The 22,673-nt window shown below is 39.2% G+C and overlaps 2 protein-coding genes across 3 annotated transcripts in view; one reads left to right on the forward strand and one right to left on the reverse strand.

Annotated features, from left to right (window-relative positions):
* LOC124121735 (hybrid PKS-NRPS synthetase LUC5-like) overlaps nucleotides 1-3,403 on the reverse strand; it is a 47,173-nt gene extending 43,770 nt beyond the window's left edge. The window contains exon 1 of the mRNA XM_048383916.1: nucleotides 3,338-3,403. The gene's annotated coding sequence lies outside the window, so the exon portion shown is untranslated. The remainder of the gene's footprint in view (nucleotides 1-3,337) is intronic.
* A 2,748-nt stretch (nucleotides 3,404-6,151) lies between these two features.
* LOC124121739 (patched domain-containing protein 3-like) lies at nucleotides 6,152-22,170 on the forward strand. 2 transcript variants are annotated; one of them, XM_048383917.1, is made up of 4 exons: nucleotides 6,152-6,246; nucleotides 17,647-18,656; nucleotides 18,819-19,025; nucleotides 19,162-22,170. In XM_048383917.1, exons 2-4 carry the CDS (start codon nucleotides 17,672-17,674, stop codon nucleotides 20,547-20,549), a joined length of 2,580 nt encoding a protein of 859 aa, XP_048239874.1. In that variant the 5' UTR covers nucleotides 6,152-6,246; nucleotides 17,647-17,671; the 3' UTR covers nucleotides 20,550-22,170. The 2 variants fall into 2 exon arrangements, with proteins under 2 accessions (XP_048239874.1, XP_046340750.2); XM_046484794.2 differs by lacking the exon at nucleotides 6,152-6,246 and adding an exon at nucleotides 8,382-8,448.
* The last annotated feature ends 503 nt before the right edge of the window (nucleotides 22,171-22,673 follow it).

The raw sequence follows: 22,673 nt of genomic DNA on the forward strand, positions 1-22,673 counted from the left end.
ACTTCGGTGAAACCCACGAGCACGGGTATGGTGCTGACAAACCTTGAAACATAATCGGGGCGAACCGGGATTCGAACCCACAATCATAGGTTTCTGGCGTGCCCAAGGGACGCAACTCTGCACAGCGAATCGCTGCGCCTTAGACGACTGGGCCACCCGTGCCCCCGATTCGCTCTGTGGATATTCCTGGTGACGAAAAGGCCCCCATGTACCTGAGAATCTTGTCAGTATAACCCCACGCGTCACTGGCTACATAAAGAGAATCATAGTTCATATGCTAATCCATCTCCAAATACCGTCCCGCTGAAGATGACTTTTCTTTATTCACACTTTAGATATTCGTTTTGGAGTTCTGTAACTGAAGTTTATCGTAATTTTCCGCAACTCTCACCTGCTGACCAGTTGAACTTCTTAATGAGTTCTGATGCCATTGTAAAATTTCTGGATGCCTCTCTTTCTATGATGTTTAGACGGAGGAAATCTATTGCTATAATAACATATTATATTTGCTGTTTGCATATCAAAGTTTGCTAAATTATTACAAAATGTTTGGCTACAGCAAGGCTACTCATTCTCAACATATTGTGCTAGGCACAGTATACAACTAGACTGTGGGAGGACAGGAGACCCTCGCTCATCAGCAGCCATATGGGTGACCTGCCTGGCAGTTATAGCTGATGGTACAGACAGTGTGTGTGTATGGGGAGAAGAAGCATACTTGTACATCATAAGTGTACGTAGTTCTGGTAGATATGTAGAATGGCCGGCCAGTATGACCTGTAAGACACTAAAGTCAAAGTTTCGTTCGAGCATAATTCCCAAATGTAATGATCTTCATGAATACTGTAAATCATAACATTAACGCAATAACGAGTCACCACATTAATGTGAGTATAGAACCCTGGGCAAAATTGCGTCATGAAATAAATGAGAGTAGCCTTGCTAAAAACACTGTAGACTTATAATCCCATAATTAGTATTGGCTGACAGCAAATGATGTTATTCCGTCGAACGTCTTACTTCAACTGTTCATCCATTTTCCATTCATGTATGTTAAATAGTTAATATGTTCATCGGCTTCTTCACTGAATGTAAAGTGTGGAGGACTACTTCAGTTGAGGATTAGTAACATATTTTTTAATCATTATGACATTATTGTCATTATTATTCTTTCAGATTATTACAAACCAATGTTATTATGTTTTCATATTAAACATGGAGAGAGGTATGGAGTTTATGATGATTATTTTTTAACATTGGCATTGTTAACATACTTCTTATTTCTTACGTATATTATAGTTTGTGTGTTTGTTATTTAATGCCGCACTCAGCAACCTGAGGGTATTACACCATACAAAAAATTAAGTTCAGTTTTATTATTACATTTGTATTATTTTGCAATCGAACACTAACTCAGACGGGCCGACCTTGTGTTTATGGTCTGGTGAACACAGGTCAATGTCCGCTCATTAACTCAAGAATCACATCTCACTGTTTTGATTTATCTCACTATTCATTGGATATACGGGTCACGCGTGTTCAACTGGTGCTCAACCCGTGTGAAACCCGTTGAGCACCGTGTCACATGCGTGTTCTACGCCTCCAACGCGTGTTAGGGGAATGATTTTTTAGGCAGTGATGTACCATATATACCCGTGATTTTGCAGGTAAACAATTGGCTTGCATTTTCATGTGTTTGAGACGTGTGGCACCGACGTGCAGGATACACGCATCTCTTCGCGAACACCTGGTACAATGGTGTCCTAATACAATGGTGTTATGCAAGGGCGTCGCTTATGTTCCAAAGATATTTTATTCAGTCATGTATTCATTCAAACATGATTTATCCAAGTTACATATATACACACTGTACAATTATGAATACTTATTTGGTTTGGAAAAGTCTTTGACTGGCGTTTGACTTGAGCCAGCTGATTTAGTTGCCACAAAGAAAGATTAATAGAGGATTCACTGTGAAAACAACTAAAATCAATACACTTAAGACAGGGTCTGGTTTCCAAAATATGAATGATAATAATACATATTGGTGAACATTACCCTCTCCCATACCAGCCCCCACCCCACCCTTTGGCGCTCGTGCAATCACATCAAACATTGCCACAAGAGACATGGGCTTGAGCTCAAGCGTGACCCACCCACGAATGAATGTATATAGACTCTGGTTACAGCTACCTAAACTACCGGGCAAAAGAAAGTTTTCACTTTAAAAATAGTTGTATAAAAAGCAAAAAAGCTGGTACAGGTTTGAACCCCCGCAGAAAACATTCACCCAATGCAACATGACCACCACCATATGTAATTGTTTTCATTTTTTTTATTATATTGGTATGTAAGTAGAAGTTGCTGTTTACGTAGATGCAGCCATTGTGTTTTGTATCTATTATATATGTGTAGGTGTGCAGGTGATGTATTTAACTGTATTTCTGAGTGACGGTAGATTGGAAATGACTGATGTATATGAGAGTAAAATTATGAAGCCGGTTGTCCGTGCGTGCGTGTGTGTGCGTGCGTGCGTGCGTGCGTGCGTGTGTGAGAATGTGCGTTTGTGTGTGTACGTATGACTGTGCGGGCATGTTGAACTTGTTGAGTAACACTGTCCACAACTTGCTTGATATCATTATCAGTAAACATTTACGAAATATGACCACGGAACCTACACGTCGTTATGGATCCTGACTTAATTTGTAACAATTGTAACTGTACACTCACAGGTTTTAACAAATTTGCACCTAATATTTCTGATCACAACAATGTATGTTTTTCAAAACACGAATAATTCATATAAAAGACAGGTTTGGCTTGGAAACATGGTGATTTTGATAAAAGTAGCGTTCTCATTTCGCAAATTAAGTGGAATGGACAATTTGCTGTATGTAACGATGTTCACTACATGAGTGGTGTGTTCATTCGAATATTAAATGCATCATGACATACCACATAAAACTATAACCGTTCGACCGTCTGACAATGCCTGGATTAATAATGAACTCCGACGTCAATATAGATCACCAGACATACACGGCAGCATTGGTGACATAACAAATAATTAAAAAAACATAGCAAAAATTTTGATAATATGAAAAAGGTTATATTGAAATATAACTAGATAACTAGATCCGCAATTGACTAATAAAAATAATACTTATTACTGGAAACTATTCAGATACATTATAATAGATGGAGAAATGACAACATATATTCACCCGGGTTATATCGATGCTAGGATCTTTAAGCCTTTACTGATACTGACAAGGCTAAAGTTCTTAATGATTATTTTGTTCTATAAATACTGTTTCAACTAATAAGCATCCTTTACCTTCCTTTGAACGGCGTTGTGAATCCTTCCTTGCTGACGTCACCGTACAAGACCAAGATATTACCATCTAGTAGTAGTCCTGATAACATTTACCAAACATTGTTAAAGCCAACAGCAGATGACAACAGCATTATGTATGATCTTCAAGAAATCTCTACACTGTTCAACATTTCCATTTGACTGGAAATTAGCTCATGTTATGTCGTTGTATAAGAAAGAAGACAAATCGTTTCCTTCGAGTTATAGACCAGTAAGCTTATTATCCATAATTTGTTTTTAATTTTTTTACACAACTATTTTCAAAGAAATCCGCTTTTATATAAAGATCAAATCTGGATTTGTTCCAGGCCACGCTACTGTCTCACAAGTACTTGAAATACATAATAACATTGTTTTATCTGTTGACAAGCACAACTTGTATCGTATGATATTCTTTTATATCTCAAAAGCGTTTTATTGGGTTTGACATACAGGCTCACTATATAGAATTGAAAAATTCGGTATTAATTGAAAACTCTTATCATGGTTACATTATTACATTTCTAGACAAAAAAGTGTTTGTAAAAAATTTAACCTATGCTCATTGAAATACACGTCAGATGGGGTACCCCAAGGTTCAGTTATTAGGTTCCTTTTTATTCCATGTATACACACATGATTTGGCTTAACAATTCAACTCGTTTATTAGCTGATGAGACGTCTGTTGGTGCATAGTCAGTTTGAATATATCTGAACATAACTGTCATGATTGTTTCTGAATCATGTATTATAGTCACATGTACCAACACTTTGTAAGGATTACCCATGGCGACACACACTCACAGTACATGTGGGCCAGAGTCAATTCAAACACTGAGGAAATCGTTGAAGTGTTTTAACTGTGACACAGGAACGATCAACCTCATTAATGTAATTGCCAATGTCAATGAGTCACCGTTGTCAGGCTTGTGTCACTGCTAATGGTGGTCACACCCGATACTGACTTGTGAACTGACAGCTGACCCCACACGACTTTCAGCCTGACATAGCGTTTACCGAGGATATATGTTGACACTGTAGTGATAAATTCATATTTCATGGCTATCAATATATTTTTCAGTGGCAAATTCGTTCTTTTTTTCATTGCAGTGATGCACGGGAATTTTTTTCCACAAAGTATATAACGCAGGGCACTAATTCAAAACGAAAATCATATATATCATATATCATATATCATATATCATACCACAATCTATGCACGTTTCTTATTCTTTGTGTAAAGCATAATAGCTACATTACAAAATACATAACATGTAACACAACACAAACTTAAACATGGTTATTTCATTGAAGAATGCTAACATTTAACCGAGAAACTCCAGTGCTCTTTCAGTAAAAAGGGATCTCTTTACCTTGACAATTTTTCTCTTGATGAAATTGATAATGAATTGTTCAGTTACTGATCTACTCTTCTGAGCTGGGTAAAATGTATTAAATGTTTACACTCAAATGATTTACATATTCAATGACAAGGAGAGGAGAGATCATGTCAAGATGTTAATGTATTGATTAAACTGGTGACCTATCGGAAACATGTCCATAGTGGTATTTTTCCTTACCAGGCTCGCAGCACTATAGTGAGTGTGTTGGGTCTAATGCTGCAGTTTTCCAGTTATATTACGGCGTCCTAGCGCTATAAGATTAATGAGGTTACACAAGGATTCATGAAAGGTATCGGTATATATGAAAATAGACCAAAGTGGTCTATGTTGAAAAGCATCTTGTGCTTATAAACTATTTAAATACATACGCCTGGTATTTGAATTTGTACATAACTTTTTGAGGCATATGAATATTTGAAAACTTACAAATTTACAAATGTGTCACTGCCCAATGAAAACCCTTGTAAATGTTGAAATGTAATACCCTGCAATGTAGGACAATCGAAAGAAAGACTAATATCAAGTATTTACTTGGGAATCTCCTTTGGAATTGATGCTTGGAAATTTCTGAAAATCTGGTCATAGCGTTCATGACAATGGTGCTTATACATATGATAATATACGATGTACGATGGTCATATATTTCGAAGGGGTAGCTGCATATGAAATAAACCTATTCATGATTGTCGCTGTATTGTAATATCTCGAAAAAGACAGGAGATGGGCACAAGACCGTAGAAAACAATTTCCCTTTATTGTTGAAAATCTCGGGACATGTTATCTTTACCAAATTCCATTTAGCGCTGTCTTGTCAACGGACAAATACCTTTACGTTGCAAACACAGTATGAATAACCTTGTCGTCACAAAGTCGAAATATCTGGAGGTCGAGGCAAGCAAAACTAAGCCCATAGTGCCGATAAGGATTGTGCAGGATGTATGTTGTCTAATTAAATTAAGTTTAATAGCAAGGCATACTTGGCAAATATTGTGTATGGCTTAATGTGCCTCCATAAAAGTAACAACAAAAAGTGCGCAAGGCAGTAAGAAGTGTCAAGACTCGACAATTGAGTAGAGAATCAAGACATAAGAGATCCGTAATGCTTGTACACAGTTTGTAGAAATAAGGATACAGCGCTTAATAGGAACATTCATTCGAATTCAAACCAAGATTGTGCTCTTAATGTATCAATCTTTTCGTATAATGTCAAAAGAATAACTCACCTACACCATGTAAATGGTGGCAAACTTCATGGATGCACGTGAGGAATATATATACAGCTTTCTATTAGTCTGAATATATATATAGATATATGTTTACAATTTGTCACGTGACACGTTGTACACGCAATATGCAAACGTCTAGTGTCACGTGTTCTGGATTCACGCCCAAATTGATAACATCCTGAAATGTTGAGTGGGCAAGAAGAAAACTGACTTGTTGGCTTTGTAAGAAAAACTTGAAACTAGCATCCTTGTACGGTTAAAGGTAAGAGAAATTTGAAACTAACACTTTATGCTATATCTGAAAGAATGCGCCCTTTGCAGTCTCCGTAGAAATACCATACTCCAGTGTACCTTATAATTAAACGTCGTGAAATGTAAACGCAACAGGCTGGAACTGCGGAAACATTGCTCGATATTAAGGGAACGTTTTCTGTTGAGAAGATGAAGCCATCCGTCTTCTTAAACAACCGTGTGGATAACCCACTAACCCACTAACCCACTTGCGTACCATACCACAGTATACCGACTCCGACCCGACCAGTCCTTAATGCCGAGCCCCATCTTTTAACGTCTTTAGGTATGACGCGGCCGGGGATCGATCCCCGGGCCCTCCCCTGCGGGCGGACGCTCTACCACTAGACCACGGAGGCGGTCTCTTTATGTAGAGACCTAAACCAGAATCAGTTGAGGTGGTCTCACTGGTCTCTTTTATTTCTAGCTTAGGTGTGTAAATCAGTGGAAGCGAATGGGATATTTGACCGTTATTTATATTGACATTGATCGATACCTTAAGCTTCAATTAAAAGTGAAAAGTCAGAGTGTTTGATCGAATATTTCCTCGCTGCGACCCATCCCATGGACGCAGAACCAAACTAACGACTCAATCCGTGCATAGACTGACAGTCAACATCATTCTACAGCAATCTATTTATTACTTCACTATCAATTTAAAACATCTTTATTATCACCTTTGATTAATTGGCCAATTGATCAATGATTACAAACACCTATTCGCCACATGTTCATTAACAACTTCAGATACCTCACCCGTCACGTTGGTTAGTTTAACATCCCGTGCTATGCATTACTTTAATATTGTAGTAAGACACACTGTCACTGACCTATATTTAAGGGGGTACTTTTAATATAATGATGATATTTGTTGTAAACAAGCTTCTTATTCCTGATTCTACATGCAAAGTACAAGTTGTTCTATCTTCTAGGTTACACGTGTGCTCTTAATGACATCTAAAGGTAGGGATGCTACAAAAAACTTTGGCGCCGTGTTGATCCTCTGGATCAAAGTTATCTTGTTAACTTGTCTTAAAATTGTATATGTTATCATCTTGCACACGGGCCTCACGTACAATAGCGATTGATTGACTCAATGACAAACAGACTTGCCATAGAATCAACATCATAAATAATGCACTCCCTCGGGCGTATGCACCAGGGAAGTAAAATTATTGTAGATTTTGACATCGCGCTCGTGCCAAGTCCAGAGAATCTCCCGTGGTGTTAAAATATAACGTCGATGGGTCAATGCATGACTGCCTCGTGCACATGTATTCCGATATAATGAACACAGTAAATAATGCCCACCGAGACTTGGTAATTATTTGGTATCTCCGTATAAGGCCACGCCTGTAACGTGTATTTGTAAGATATGTTGTGTGTTTCTTTATGCGTAAACTATTATCACCATAACACACACACGCACGCACGCACGCACGCACGCACGCACGCACACACACACACACACACACACACACACATATATATATAGGGAGAGAGAGAGAAAAATATATATAGATATAAAGATATAGATATATCGATAGATACATGTAGATAGATAGATAGATAGATAGATAGATAGATAGATGACCATCACCATGGCATATATTTAATATCTCAGATCACATTGGTCGATCATACTCAGTTACATCAATTTGGAAGAGGAAAGAATATTGCCGACATTCCTGTTTTATACCCCTCTAATACGTGCACAGTAGCCAAGCATCTTGTGTACGGGTTTGTTGGCAGATTAAAACGTCAAAGGCCACCCGCTAGTTTAACCGAACTTGTCCAGGCACTGTAAGACTCCCTCAAAATGGTCATTGTGAGCTTGATTGAGGCCATGCCAAGCCGCATAACTAGTGTTTGACTAACCGTAGGGGTATGACCCGTTATAGATAAAATAATTTAAAACACATCCTTCTCGTCTTTCTTGGTTGTGAGAATACACCGCGAACCTGTTCTGATGATTGTTATGTTACACCTATTCCTTGTTTTTTTCTTATCCATCTATAACCATGCATCTTTGTATTTCTGTAATCATCTGTTATTTTTTATATCTACTTTTTTTGAAAGTATATATAAGTTATCGCGAAAGCGAGACTTCATTCAACATGGCGTCGCTAAGCGAGTGATCGCGTTCCGTGTCGCCAGAGAAACGTGTTCACTGGTAAGTAATGTTCTGTTTAGTTGTATATGTGACGTGAGTGGTGTAGGTTCCTTGGGAAGGGACGTTACACGTTAGTCTGATTGCGAGTGCTCCTGTTTAGACCCAGTGACCAGTCCCTACTATCCTGCTTTATGCCCCTGCATCGACCCAGTGACTGAACCAGCCTCACTACTCGCACTCGCATTCCCCACACTCGCATTGTTTATTCATGACACTCTCAAGGGCCACAGGTGCATAGTTCAACATATTAACAAGGCATGCGTGTTTCTTTGAACTAACAATCCATGATTACGTACAATGCAATATTTTGTAATAATGTAACATTTGATGTTGACAAGACAATGCAGAACAAACTGATATTTGGATACCGTGTAAACTTCTTTGCACCATATTTGTTTCTTAACTGAATGTTTCCACATATACATAAACTGTCATTTTCTACAGCATTAAGGTAACAAGATGTACAGGTATTGTTAGACGTTTGTAATGTGCCTTTTGATCAGAATAACCTCCTCTGAATTGTACGACACTTAAATCATTATATTCTCCATATGTCAATCACTGGATTGTCTGGCGAATACTCGATAATTTACAGACCGCCGTCATATATCAATGTGTTGTTTTAAGAAAGTTCAAACAGTAATTTTAGAGAAAAATCCTCATCCTCATGATGTGTTAATGGATACTAATGCAGATGGTAAGATGTTAGTGAACGCAGTTTATCATTCAACGAATGTCAATGGGTTGGTTATGCATGATTTGGCAAAACGGTTTCCAAAGGTCAGTACACAAACTCGACTTTAACCAACTGATATGTGATGAAGCAACAATGACAGTTCAACGCCAGGTACATTAAGGTACGTCAATCTGATTGGTTGATGAAGGAGTGACGTCACTCTAAAAATAGCTCATATAGTACATTCAAACCGATCGAGAGCGTGAAATCGGGTAATACAGCCAATCGTCTGTCAGCTGTGTAAACAAAATGCTGTGATGAACTTGGTCACATAGCAGCCTTGTCCACTGGAGCAAATAGTTGTGTAAACAAACCTTTGAGGAAGGCAGTCCTCTGTATCCACGAGATAACATACACATATACAAGCATGTTTTGTCATTGAATGTAACCAAGCTCCTTCTCTATAGTTATGAATGGCTATGTAGTGGATAAATATATAAGCTCTATTTACATCGTTAAGGCTTCATTTCACTGTAACCATGCCGACTGATGGTTGGAAAGTTTATATATACGGGTATTTATTTTAATCCAAAACACCCAGCTTCCTTTTCTGGGCCCAATAAGCTGTATCACATTGTCAAAAAGGAGGGGAAATTTGATATGAGTTTACATCACATAAAGAAGTGGTTGGCGTCCCAAGATGCCTTTTTGCTTCAGCGACCTTTAAGATACAATTTCAAGCGGAACAGAGTGGTGGCTTCAGGCCTCAATGCTCGATGGGACATTGACGTGGCTGATGTTACTAATATAGCCTCGGACAATGACGGTGTGAAATACTTATTCATAGCTATAAATGTATTTACACGGTTTCTGTGGGTCGAGCCCCTTAAAAATAAAATGCCAGACGCTGTCATTAAGGCCATGAAGAATATATCTTCCCCGGCTACTCTACCACGAATTATACGATCTGACAAAGGTCAAGAATTTGATAATAGGAAAGTGAAAGCCTTTCTACAAAGTAAAGGAATCACTGATTATGTGACACAGAATGAAACCAAAGCTTCTTATGCTGAACGGGTGATCAGAACTCTTAAAACAGATGTTGATGATGATGATACAGACACTGAATAATCGCTCCATTTACATTATTGTGAGATACTGATTATCTTAATGTTTGATTTTTGTGTTTTAATGAATAAATCATGTGTTTACATGATTTGACATCAATCAAACAATCCTTGTGGTTAAGTAAAACCTTTTTGAACTGATACTGGTGAAACAAGGATGGCATTACTTCTCCCCGAAAAGAAGCATAATTGCTCATGCTGCTTTATGCAACAATTCACTCACTAAGCTAAGCTCAGTCACAAAGGATAACATACAAAACAAGTCATGTTCAATACATTTATTCGAAGGATATACAATTCAAATAGGTCATATTCAAGTACAAGACATGTATACATATTTACAACATTCTTCAGTTGAAACAGTTTTATTGCAACTGAAGAATGTTGTAAATATGTATACATGTCTTGTACTTGAATATAACCTATTTGAATTGTATATTGTATAATCTATATTGCAATGATAGTTGGTGGTGCTGTAGTTAATGCTCTTGCTTTTTTATCCATTGCCATGAAGATTCCGTCCGTCCGTCTGCTTCTCAAAGGGGACAAATTTTCTCAAAAACTATAAAAGTTAGAGAAATGAAATATTAGACACTGATTTTACTGGTCATGATGTTAAATGAGTTCGAACATTAGTGAAAATTAGAGATACTTGTCAAGACTGAGAATTAGTGCTGTAAATTATTCTTTTACAGAGTTATGGCCCTTGATCTATGTTATTTTACATAGTGCATAGTGTGTGCAATGGGGACAGTTTTCTCAAAAATTACTGAAGTTAATGAATGCAAGTTTGCATATTTATACATACTTGCACACTACAGTTGTCAAGACTGAGTTTCTTCCCTTGCTACATGATGTGATATTTTGGGCATACACAGTTTTGCCCTTGATCCATTTCATTTTACACAGTGCATAGTGTCTGCAATGGGAACAAGTACAGAAGTTATCTAACAGATACTCAAGACTAGTTCGAGAGGTGGTGCAATACATTTTTTTTTTCAAGAGAAGGGGCCTTTTGAGTGTATAATCATTTTTTTCAGATGACATAAACGATCCTTGTCTTAAGGCATTATAGAGCCGTGAAGATCCGGGTAGAAAATAGGTCTTCAGCAACCCATGCTGGCCGTAACACACGACTATGCTTTTCATAAGAGGAGTCTAATGGGATAGGGTTGTTAGGCTCGTTGACTTGGTTGATGCATGTCATCGTGTTCCAATTGCGTAGAATTATGTACAGACCGCCGTCACATAGCTGGAATATTCCTGGGTGATGCGCTAAACAGCAAACAAACAGTCTTAAGGCTTTACAAGACTTTTTTTTATAGTTTATATTCACTACTATATGAACAAACAAAATTCTAATGTGCCCCATGCCGGGGGGATAGTGATAACGCTGTTTCTTGTTGATCTTTAGATTTGAACCTATATTATAAGAAAGAACAACCATAATTAATGTCAAGAATAACATAGATGATTGTTTGACATGGGAATTGAGATCTAACTTATTCCCAGTAGATTATAAAAAAAACCACCCAGTAAGAACGTCTCATGTTTCATGGATATTGCAGAGAAGATCTTCTAGAATCACATAAAGAGATGTAGAGGTGCTGGCCAGACTGTTGTCAGTGTTGATATGCCCACAGAGCGGAAAGAGATGCCTTTGTTTAAGAATTACCAAAATCAAAGACCAGTACCAAACATTAACTTTACTATATGGAGGCAATTTTAACAAATGTGAAAAAACTGAGAATCATAATGGAGATGAACGTTATACATGAAACACAGAACACGTGGCGTAGGTGGTATGGATATGTAGTTGTGAGATATGGTGATACAACTGATGATCCTGTAATTTCCTGAGGATTCCATAGCTGCAGCCCCTCTCTGCAATTGGAAGAGTGAAACATAAATGAAACTTTATGAATACATGGATAGTTGGTTTAGGTTTCTGTAAACTATATTTATTTCACGACCCCCGACATGTTATATCTATTATTAAGAATGACACTAAAGAAATGGCGTAGATTACTTCAGTCTTATTAGAGCCCTTGGATGGAACTTGACATCAGATTGAATAAGAAAGAGTGAGTGAGTTGGGTTTAACACCGCTTGTAACAGTATACTGAAGTGATGCAGGTCTCAGACGTTTACCATTTCGATGAAACCCACGAGCATGGGTATGGTGCTGACAAACCTAGAAACAGTATCGGGGCGAACCGGGATTCGAACCCACAATCATAGGTTTCTGGCGTGCCCAAGGGACGCAACTCTGCACAGCAAATCGCGGCGCCTTAGACAACGGGGCCACCCGTGCCCCGAATAAGAAAGAAGGCTACGAGACATTTTGAGAAGAATCTTTATAGCTTAATGAATAACTTCGTAACTCGCAAAACAATTGGGAATCTCAGGAAAGTGTGTTGATGTTAAATTAGTTAGACCTCTCCATGAAGAGAAGCTAAGGAAACTAACGGCCAGTCCAGCCTATTCAGAAGTAAGATATTCGATAACGTCTTAGCAGCAATACATGTATGAAAAAGAGAGAGCAAAATATCATCTAACAAAACGGTATAGTTGGAATGAGCATCCATTTAATGTCTGACTTTTATTAAAATGGTACTGACAGATTCTTTGTTAATGGAAATTCTAACCGATGATACCATAAAGACCTAGAAAAAACAGACGTATGCGATGTGAGTGATTACCTCAAAGATAGACCCGTGAAGATCCGGGGTAGAATAGTTCTTCAGCAACCCATGTTTGCCGTAAAAGGCAACTATGCTTGTCGTAAAAGGCGACTAACAAGATCGGGTGGTCAGGCTCGCTGACTTGGTTGATGCATGTCATCGATCCCAATTGCGTGGATCGATGCTTATGATATTAATCACTGGATTGTCTGGCCCAGACTCGATAATTTACAGACCGCCGTCATATAGCTGGAATATTGCTGAGTGCGGCGTAAAACAACAACAAACAAACCAAACCTCAAAGATAATTCACTGTACTACGGAATGAATAAGAATGTTTTACGCATGATGAAGGATTATTCTGTTGGAATGCCTACTTCTGAGAAGGTGGGGATTAAGACCGAAGATGTACCGAAGGTGGGGATTAAGACCAGATCAGAACAGCCAAAGGAGTTCAGAAATATGTCGAAAAATAGTAAATATAACACAAGCAGAATAAAGATACGTTATTACATATCATAGGACATTCAAACATTAGATGAATATGTTAAGAAGTGAATAACATTAGATATATGGATTAAACAACCACGAGCAAACCGTCTGGCTAATCCATATTGAAGATTATATAAGATATGTTCTTCTTTCTTAACGAATCGACTGATTTTGTTTATCGCATGATATACCAAAGGAGAGGCAAGGGCCACCAAACTGTGGATGCCCATGCCTGTATTAAAAACACAAGATGAGATGGGATTTAACGGCCGAGGGTGTGCAGGTACTAGGGAGCAACTAAGCTGCTAGTTGGGTATACGAATAAGCTACCATTGCTATGGCAACCAGCGTGACCAACGGCGATTAGGAGATATTTTCACGAAGGTGTGCAGGTACTCGTGGGCTACAAAGCTGCTGGTTAGGTATAGGGAAAATCTGCCGTTGCCATGGCAACTAGCGTGGCCAACGGTGATTAGCAGCTTCTGCTGCCCGGCCCCTGCAGTAGCATATTTAAACGCTACAATTGCTTGGCAACTACCACGCTGCTGGCCTAAGTCAGCTACCCTTGCCACAGGTAGGGGGGCAAAGCAACTACCACTGCCTGGTCCACTGAGTAAAACCATATTGTAACGACTACCGCCGCCAGCCCAAATGTCAGCTGTCGCTGACAAGACGACTCGCGCCGCCAGGCTAATAGGTGGCAATTGGTTGCCCAACGTAAGCTATTTTACGATTCCGTGGCTGAAAAGTCGGGAAAGACCAGGTTCCCAGAGAGACACAGGTAACCCAGCAAAGGTTCCCGCTGAAAAGCAGGTAGTCTTAAGTGCTAGTATCAATTTGGAAGCAAGTTAATTTGTTACTAGCAGGGTAGCCCACAAGAACCCCGCACACCTCGACATTGTTGAAGGGTGAAGCGATCAGATACAGCAAAACCCGTGTGTACTTGAAGAGTGACGGTGCGCGAATGGTTGACTTTCGGGATGGAACAAATGAGGGATGACGCTTGTAATAAATATAAAAAATATCTCCTGTTCCCGTGTCACGGGATAAGAGAAACATGATATTCCACGAGACATTTGAAATATCCTATTTATTATATACTTTTTGTGCAGGTGTCTACCGGAAAATTAAATTATTTCATAACAAATGTAAAACTTGAAACGTCAATTCTCCCTACAGTTTTCACTGCAGTTAATAAACAATGTTGAATCCATTTCTGCTTTTATAGTATAACATAAAGTTTAAATAAAATAAACTTAAAACGCACATTTCGCTTTATCGGACACTCAGTTCTGTATTATTTGGCTACAACAATGAATGAAAGTAAACCTTACGAAATATAGTGATTAGAATGGACTATTTTTAAGTGAGATGTTTAGTAACTTACACTCAACATTGTCATTATAATTGTTTGTAAATTAATTTTGCATGGGTTAAATACGGTAAGAGTTTGCCTGCCGCAGCCTAGTACATTGCACCAGTGTTATCAAAATAACTTTGTTAGTGGAAAAATAACAGTGCTTTTGGGAATTTCAAGTTTACCCTGTCAGTTACATTGTAGTCTCACCCTGGCAGCCTGAAAATAACATATGTCAAATTTCGAAATGTCCTTCACATGTCTTCCATAAACTTTTGAAAGCTCCACTGAGGCCTTGAATGTTGTAAACTGAATCAAACAACTTTCAAACAAGGATTGTTTACGCTCGTGAGAAATCTTCGAAGAATCGAGCATTCTCCAGTAAAAAGAGAAGAATGTTTTTCTATGATCTGCTGATGTGATATATAATTGTTGTCAATTTTTTTATTATATTGGTATGTAAGTATAAATTGTTGTTTACGTACATGGAGGCATTTGTGTTTTGTATCTATTATATATGTGTAGGTGTGCAGGTGATGTATTTAACTGAGTGACGGTAGACTGGAAATGACTGATGTATATGAGAGTAAAATTATGAAGCCGGTTGTCCGTGTGTGTGCGTGCGTGCGTGCGTGCGTGCGTGCGTGCGTGCGTGCGTGCGTACGTGCGTGTGTGTGTGCGTGTGTGCGTGTGTGCGTGTGTGTGTGTTTTTTTTATGGGACCTACTCGGCCGTCGAAATACAATGTGGAAGGGCCGTGAGGTAGTCCAAACATGAAATATGTGATGTATATGTATGTGAAGATAATGTTACAGAGGACTGTAAAGAGATAAAAAATATAAGATATTTATCTCGCATAGCCGCTTTTTACGGCATGAATAGGTTGCTGAAGACCTTTTCTACCTTGGATCTTCACGGCTCGATGCAATATTCGAGGAGCGTCGGCTTTTTATGTCTACATTACAAAATTGTTAAGGTGCAATCGGGCATGCTCTTTTTTTGAACATTTAAAAAGGTTTCACACGGCCCTTGCTCAAAACTTATTCGATCAAGGTTACTAAGTTCAAGGTGTTTCAGGTGAACAACTTTTTTTTTTTTTGGGGGGGGGGGGGGGGGGGGGGTACTTTTCTCTGAAGCCAAAAACATGATGACTGCTTGGTAGTCCATTTGGTTGGTTGGTTGGTTTGTTGTTTAACGCCGCACTCAGCAATATTCCAGCTATATGACGGCGGTCTGTAAATAATCAAGTCTGGACCAGACAATCCAGTGATTGTTATCATGAGCATCGATCCACGCAATTGGGATCGATGACATGCATCAACCAAGTCAGCGAGCCTGACCACCCGATCCCGTTAGTCGCCTTTTACGACAAGCATAGTCACCTTTTACGGCAAGCATGGATTGCTGAAGACCTATTCTACCCCGGAATCTTCACGGGTCTAGTCCATTTGGACCCCTTTCACTCATCCTTAACCTCCTGCGAAATCCAGAGTTGATTAATTTCATTTAAGACATTTCTTGGGATAGCTATTTGTGGACATTATCAACAATTTTATCCAGTACTTAAACATTAAACAAAAAAAAACATATCTGCCACACTCACCAAGTACTGCTACATTAGTTGCATGAGTTCCAATTTAAGTTACAAATTTACAGAATTTAACATGAAACCATTCTGTACATTCTGCTTTCGAGTGACCTTCTATTTCTGATGAATATTTTTGTGTCAAATATCTTAAACAGTTCAGATATTGAAATATTTCAATTTACATTGCAACTGCTTTATAGAGACTAATGATTCATTGCCATTATACACAAGTGAACTTAAAAACAGCAATCCAAGGTAGTTATAATATATATATGTTCTTATATGTATATCTCCCAACTTCCATTTGTCATTACTTTTGAGTATACGACCATTTCTGAATACTACAATTTTCTGTTTTGTCCAAGTTTACATCTAAACCCTATTTGGAACAGAAGAATTGTGTTTGATGATTATGGAAAGAATTCTCGGGCTTTTATTTTGATGAGTGAATAAAATATCATGTTTTAGCAACTTTTATAATTTGCATGAGCAAATCCATATAAAAAATGTTCTCAATAGTTGAGAAACCCTTCCGGACGCAAGACTGAGCCGACATTTTTATATTGTTACTGTTACCAAAGTTTGTAAGTCTTGAGTTTAATCCACTTGAGAAGAGTCTTCCCAAAAATGCTAAGAATGGTAATACGACTATAAGGGTTTGGATTTGAAATATTCCTTTTTTTTGTATATAGGTCTACTTATCCCCGTGACCCATGAGTCTGATGCAACACCTAAGTTTGGTATTTGATTAAATAGGACTACATAATATCAAATGAACCTTTAAGATATTCATCAGCTATTATTCCAGTATAGAATTATTTTTTTTAAATTGGTAGAATTGATAACAGATTGTTAGTGGCTGTAGATGAAGTAGTGTGAAATTATATATGTTTATGCCATGTATCAATATGGCTTGCCAAATAAGTGTTGCAAGTGCAACATGTCATCAGTGTGTGATGTCATCCTTTAGGCTATTTATTAACCCCACAATATCTGCCTGACCGTCCTCTTTGGAATTAGCTGAATGGGTCAAATGTTTCATGTTCCCTACATGGATGATACTACAGAATTTTGCAGGGAGCTCTGACTGGTAATGTTTTGGCTTATCGTCGACAGCGTCATGGTCCTTGTTGTTACCTGCCTGGCACACGGCATTACGGGGAAAATCCGGACTAACACAAGCACCACCACCCCCCCACTCCCCACCCACAACCCCCTTCCCCCCATGCTTCTATGCTTGTTTCAGTCATTATCCATTATCCATTTATTTTCCAGAAGTCAGCTATGCGCAGCTACCAAGATGTGCTCCTTCAATAGATGTTTTGAGGTTGTGTCCACCTTCTTCCAGAGAATATTTGAAAAGATCGGTGTTTTCATTGGCACCTACCCAGTTGTGCTGATAGTTACCTCAATTTTAGTAACCCTTTTTCTCAGCTGCGGTATGATAACATTGTCCAACGAGACTGACACAGAGACCCTGTACACGCCCATTAACAGCAGAGCATCACAAGACAGAGTTCAGTACCAGGCCACGTTCCCAGACGCCACGGGAAGCAACTACCGAGGACATGCACTTACGGCTCTTGACATGTATGGCCGATTGTTGATAAGCAGCACGACTGATGGGAACATCCTGTCCAATGCATCCATGCAAGAAATACGGAACCATATAAGCACAATAAAAGATATCAGTGTTACATATGAGGGAGTGATGATCAAGTATGATGATGTCTGTGCTCGACAAAATGGGAGTTGTTTTGCTTCAGGAGAATTTCTCACAACAGATGCTGTATATAATGCTTATCTGTCTGGTGGAATCACCTACCCAAACTGGAATAACATAGACATATCAGCATTTCTTGGACAGGTTAATTATACAGGTGGAACAGTGGTATCAGCAAAGTACCTGAGTGTCACGTTTAATTTACGAATGGACTCAACGGTTAACAAGGCAAAAGCAAGAGCGTGGGAAGAAGCGTTCCTGAAGAGAGCAGCAAGTTTAAACACAACATCTACAAGGATAAACTATGCTGCCTCCCATTCACTAGACACAGAGTTGAACAAAAACACAAACGGAGACATCGTGTTCTTCTCTATAACCTTCACGTTGATGATCACGTATGCCACTGTCGTCGCCGGAGGTGATGCGGTGTCATCGAGGACGTGGGCATCATGGGCTGGCGTTCTTGCTGCTGGATTTGGCATATTGTCTTCATTTGGACTTGTTAGCCTTTGTGGTGTCAAGTTTGTCAATATCGTTGGTGTAACACCATTTCTGATCATAGGTACGTTGAAATAGTTTGATAATAGAGTTATAGAATACAGACAATTGGTTAATGGTCAGATATATTTTATTTAAGTATCCATGCCACACCAGTGATATAGTCGCAGTTTGGATCTCCCATGCTGTGAAACAAATCATTATTCACATCCTCTTATTGTTGAAGGTATCGGTGTGGACGACATGTTCCTGTTGATGTCCAGTTGGGCGGAGACCTACCCACACCGAGACAAGTCCGTCGCCAGTAGGATGGGAATGACCTTTGCCTCAGCGGGTATCGGTATCACCATCACGTCCCTCACTGATCTTCTGGCCTTCTTAACTGGCGTGTCTTCTGTGTTTCTCAGTGTGAGGAATTTCTGTCTCTATACAGGTTAGTGGGTTCAACTGTATAGCAGGTTAGCTGTCTCACTCAAAGCCAAGATTATCTTCTCCCCTACAGTGCATGTAGTCCACTTGTGTCTCTAACATGATGGTCATGTCATATATATTTTTTTTCTCATTCACAGGAGTGGCCGTCATCTTCTGCTACCTGTACCAGTGCCTCCTCTTCTCCCCCTGCCTTGCCATCCATGGCCGTCGGGTTGACAGTAACAGACACTGCATGACCTGCCTCAAAACCAAATCCGGAGCCAAACTCAGGAAAGATGGCGCCTCCACCTGTAGAGTGTTATGCTGTGGTGGTTCACCACCAACAAAAAGAGGTCAGGATGAACGATTCTTTGAGACACTGCCACGAAAGTACTTGCCACGAATGTTGCTGAGTGTGTGGGGGAAGGTAATTGTGATTGTGCTATTCTTGGCCTACCTTGGAGTGTCAATATGGGGAACATTGAACTTCAAACAAGGTTTGATTCTGAAGAACCTGGTCTCCACAGATTCATACTATCATTCCTATAGTGAGATATATGATGCATACTTCTCAAGTGCTTTCCCTGTCCCGTTTGTATTTGGCCCAACCACAAATTACACAGACAAGAATACTGTAGATAATATCAAGACTCTGATCACTAGTGCAAATACAGACTCTGGAGTAGATGAGAATTCGCTCATTTGCTGGTTCAATTCATATAAATCAGCAACTGCTTATGATAACAGCAGCACTACAGCTTTTGTATCGGGATTGAAAACATTTTTTACAACAACCACATTATTTGATAACGATGTTGTATTTGACGCAACTGATACTGATATCAAAGCTTCCCGATGTTATCTTTTATCAACAAATATTAAAGAATCCAATGCTCAATCTGATGTTATGGTTCGAATGCGAGCTCTGGCAGACAACTCACCTCTCTCTGTCTACACCTTCCACCCAGCCTATATCTTCTTTGAGCAGTATGCTGCCATCCTACCCAGTACACTACAAACTGTTGGTCTGGCACTGGTCGTCATGACTGTGGTCACCTGCATCTTTCTTCCTCATCCTCTTCTGGTTTTCCTTGTCGTCCTGAACGTCGTTTCTATCCTCGTTGGCATATTCGGGTTCCTTTATATCTGGGGACTGAGTCTCAGCTCAGTGACAATGATCCATCTCATCATGTCTGTCGGCTTCTCGGTGGACTTCAGTGTGCACGTGTGCTCTGCCTATATGATTGGAGAAGGAAGAAACAGGGGAGAGAAAACCGAATCTGCCATTGTCCATGCAGCTGGTCCCATATTAAACGGTGGAATGTCATCCTTTCTCGGCATTCTTGTGCTTGTGTTTTCAAAGTCCTACATCTTCAACTCCTTCTTCAAGATCATGTTAACAGTGATCCTGTTCGGCATGCTGCATGCTGTGTTCCTCCTCCCTGTGATACTCTCCATCCTTGGCCCTGTAACCAAGTCTTTCAGAACTTCTGCAAGCTCACGTAGCAACAGCCGCCCACCATCACCTCCCATAGACTACATGTAACAAAGACCGCTGCTGTCATTGTTTTTTCTGAACATTATTGTATGAGTTCATTTCAGAATTAACATATTAACATATGTTAATAGGCATACACCTCAAGCCATTATTCACTGTCCTCCCCTAAACACACACACACACCTACAATGAAATGTTGCTCTGATATCCAATGAGGTGTACATTCACAATACTAGTATTTGATAAAGAGATATAATGTATTGACCTTGTAAATTATGTTAAAAACATAACCTCAGTAATAAAGAGAAAGAGTACATAACCTGAAAAATACATTTAAATAAAACGAGATATGCTGTAATAATACTTTGTAGTGTAGTGTAATATTTAGGTGACTCGAAGCCATATCGAGATATTCTTGAGATACATTTTATTGTCGGAATGCTTTAGTGATACGAGGTGTTAGTGTGAAGGTAAGCGTATCCTACCCCACCTATGGCAGAAACATGCAAAAGCAAGCCAGTTGTCGTCTTCGTAGAAAGAGCTTGCTCAATTGTACCTCGATTGTACCTCGATTGTACCAAAGACTGGAGCTGCTGGAATATTGTTCGACATAAAGGGACACAAATCTTACGGCACCATATGGCGTAACACTAGTCATACCTTTTAGAGTGCAGTTGCGTTTTTAGTGGGGTTAGAACATGGAATTTACCACTAAGTTCCATGCAATTTGAAGCCTGATTTCAGTGCAGTCCAAAATCACCCTTGCTGATTTGAATGTCAACTGAAATTCGTGGGGCATGTAATTATCCACCTGCACTCAACCATCCCTAAAGCAAAGTACAAGAAATTGTCCAAGGTGACGATTTATTTGCTGATGAATAGTTCCTAAATGAGAAGCATACTGAGTGGAATTCCTGCAAGAAAGGTATTATCTGAACATCCATAATATTTTATGCATACTTTACAAGTTTGAAAGTCTAAAGATATTTTGAAAGAGTACTATTCTTTAAAGGAGGCGTAACTTTTCCTATATGTTGAGCAATGTTCCTGCAGCTCCAGCCCTCGGTGTCTTCATTTCACAACTTTTGAGGAACAATCGAGCATGCTCTTTGTACCAAGATTTCAAAGAGCGTCATATGAATCTTGCTCAGAAGCTGTTTGATCAAGGTTACAACATTCCAGGCCTCTGTAAAGCTTTCAAATTATATTTTACTGTGGACATGTGGACAATTAACTTGCCTTTGCATGTGTTTGTGATGAATAAAATAGTATGTTGTTCCATAAAATGCATTTCCCACTCTTTTATTAGCATACTGAGTGTGAGTGAGTGAGTATGGTTTTACGACGCTTTTAACAATATTCCAGCAATATCACGGCGGGGGACACCAGTAATGTGCTTCACACATTGTACCCATGTCGGGAATCGAACCCGGGTCTTCGGCATGACGAGCGAACGCTTTAACCACTAGGCTACCCGAACGCCCCATTAGCTTTTTGTGATCAATGTGACCTTAATTGCAACTTTTGTGTTGATGTGATCATTAGTTAACTGTAGTAATTATATAAGTTTGTTTGTGGTTTTACGCAGCACCCAGCAAAATGACGGCGGTCTGTAAATAATCGAGTCTGGACCAGACAATCCAGTGATTGATGTGATGAGCATCGATCCACTCAATTGGGATACGATGACATGCATCAACCAAGTCAGCGAGCCTGACCACCCGATCCCGTTAGTCGCCTCTTATGACAAGCATAGTTGGTTTTTACGGCAAACATGGTTTGCTAAAGACCTATTATCGTCCAAAACTGGCTCCCACAGGAGATATCGCTTGGGTGAGATCAAGCGATATCTACACTGTAGATATCGCTGCAATGAATTTGCATCACAATGCTTTGCAGACCATTGTGACGTCATTGGTTACCATGACGTCACAATCAAATGAGATCACTAAGGGCTCTGCTACTGAAGCTGTAAGCAGTATTTTTTACATTTAAGACACTGCTAATTACTGTCTACAAACTGAAAAAGTGATGAAAAGAATGATGTTGGATGATAAATAAAATCTCACCCTCATGTCTTTTGATATCAAATATATCAACACTCGTTGATAGTCTGTTGGCCACCAGCGGAAAAGAGGCTTAGTTTAGATTTTCGTTCCCACATTTTCCTGT

This window comes from Haliotis rufescens, unplaced genomic scaffold (assembly GCF_023055435.1).
Source record: "Haliotis rufescens isolate VD_foot unplaced genomic scaffold, xgHalRufe1.0.p SCAF_5, whole genome shotgun sequence".
Classification (NCBI taxonomy): Eukaryota; Metazoa; Mollusca; class Gastropoda; order Lepetellida; family Haliotidae; genus Haliotis; species Haliotis rufescens.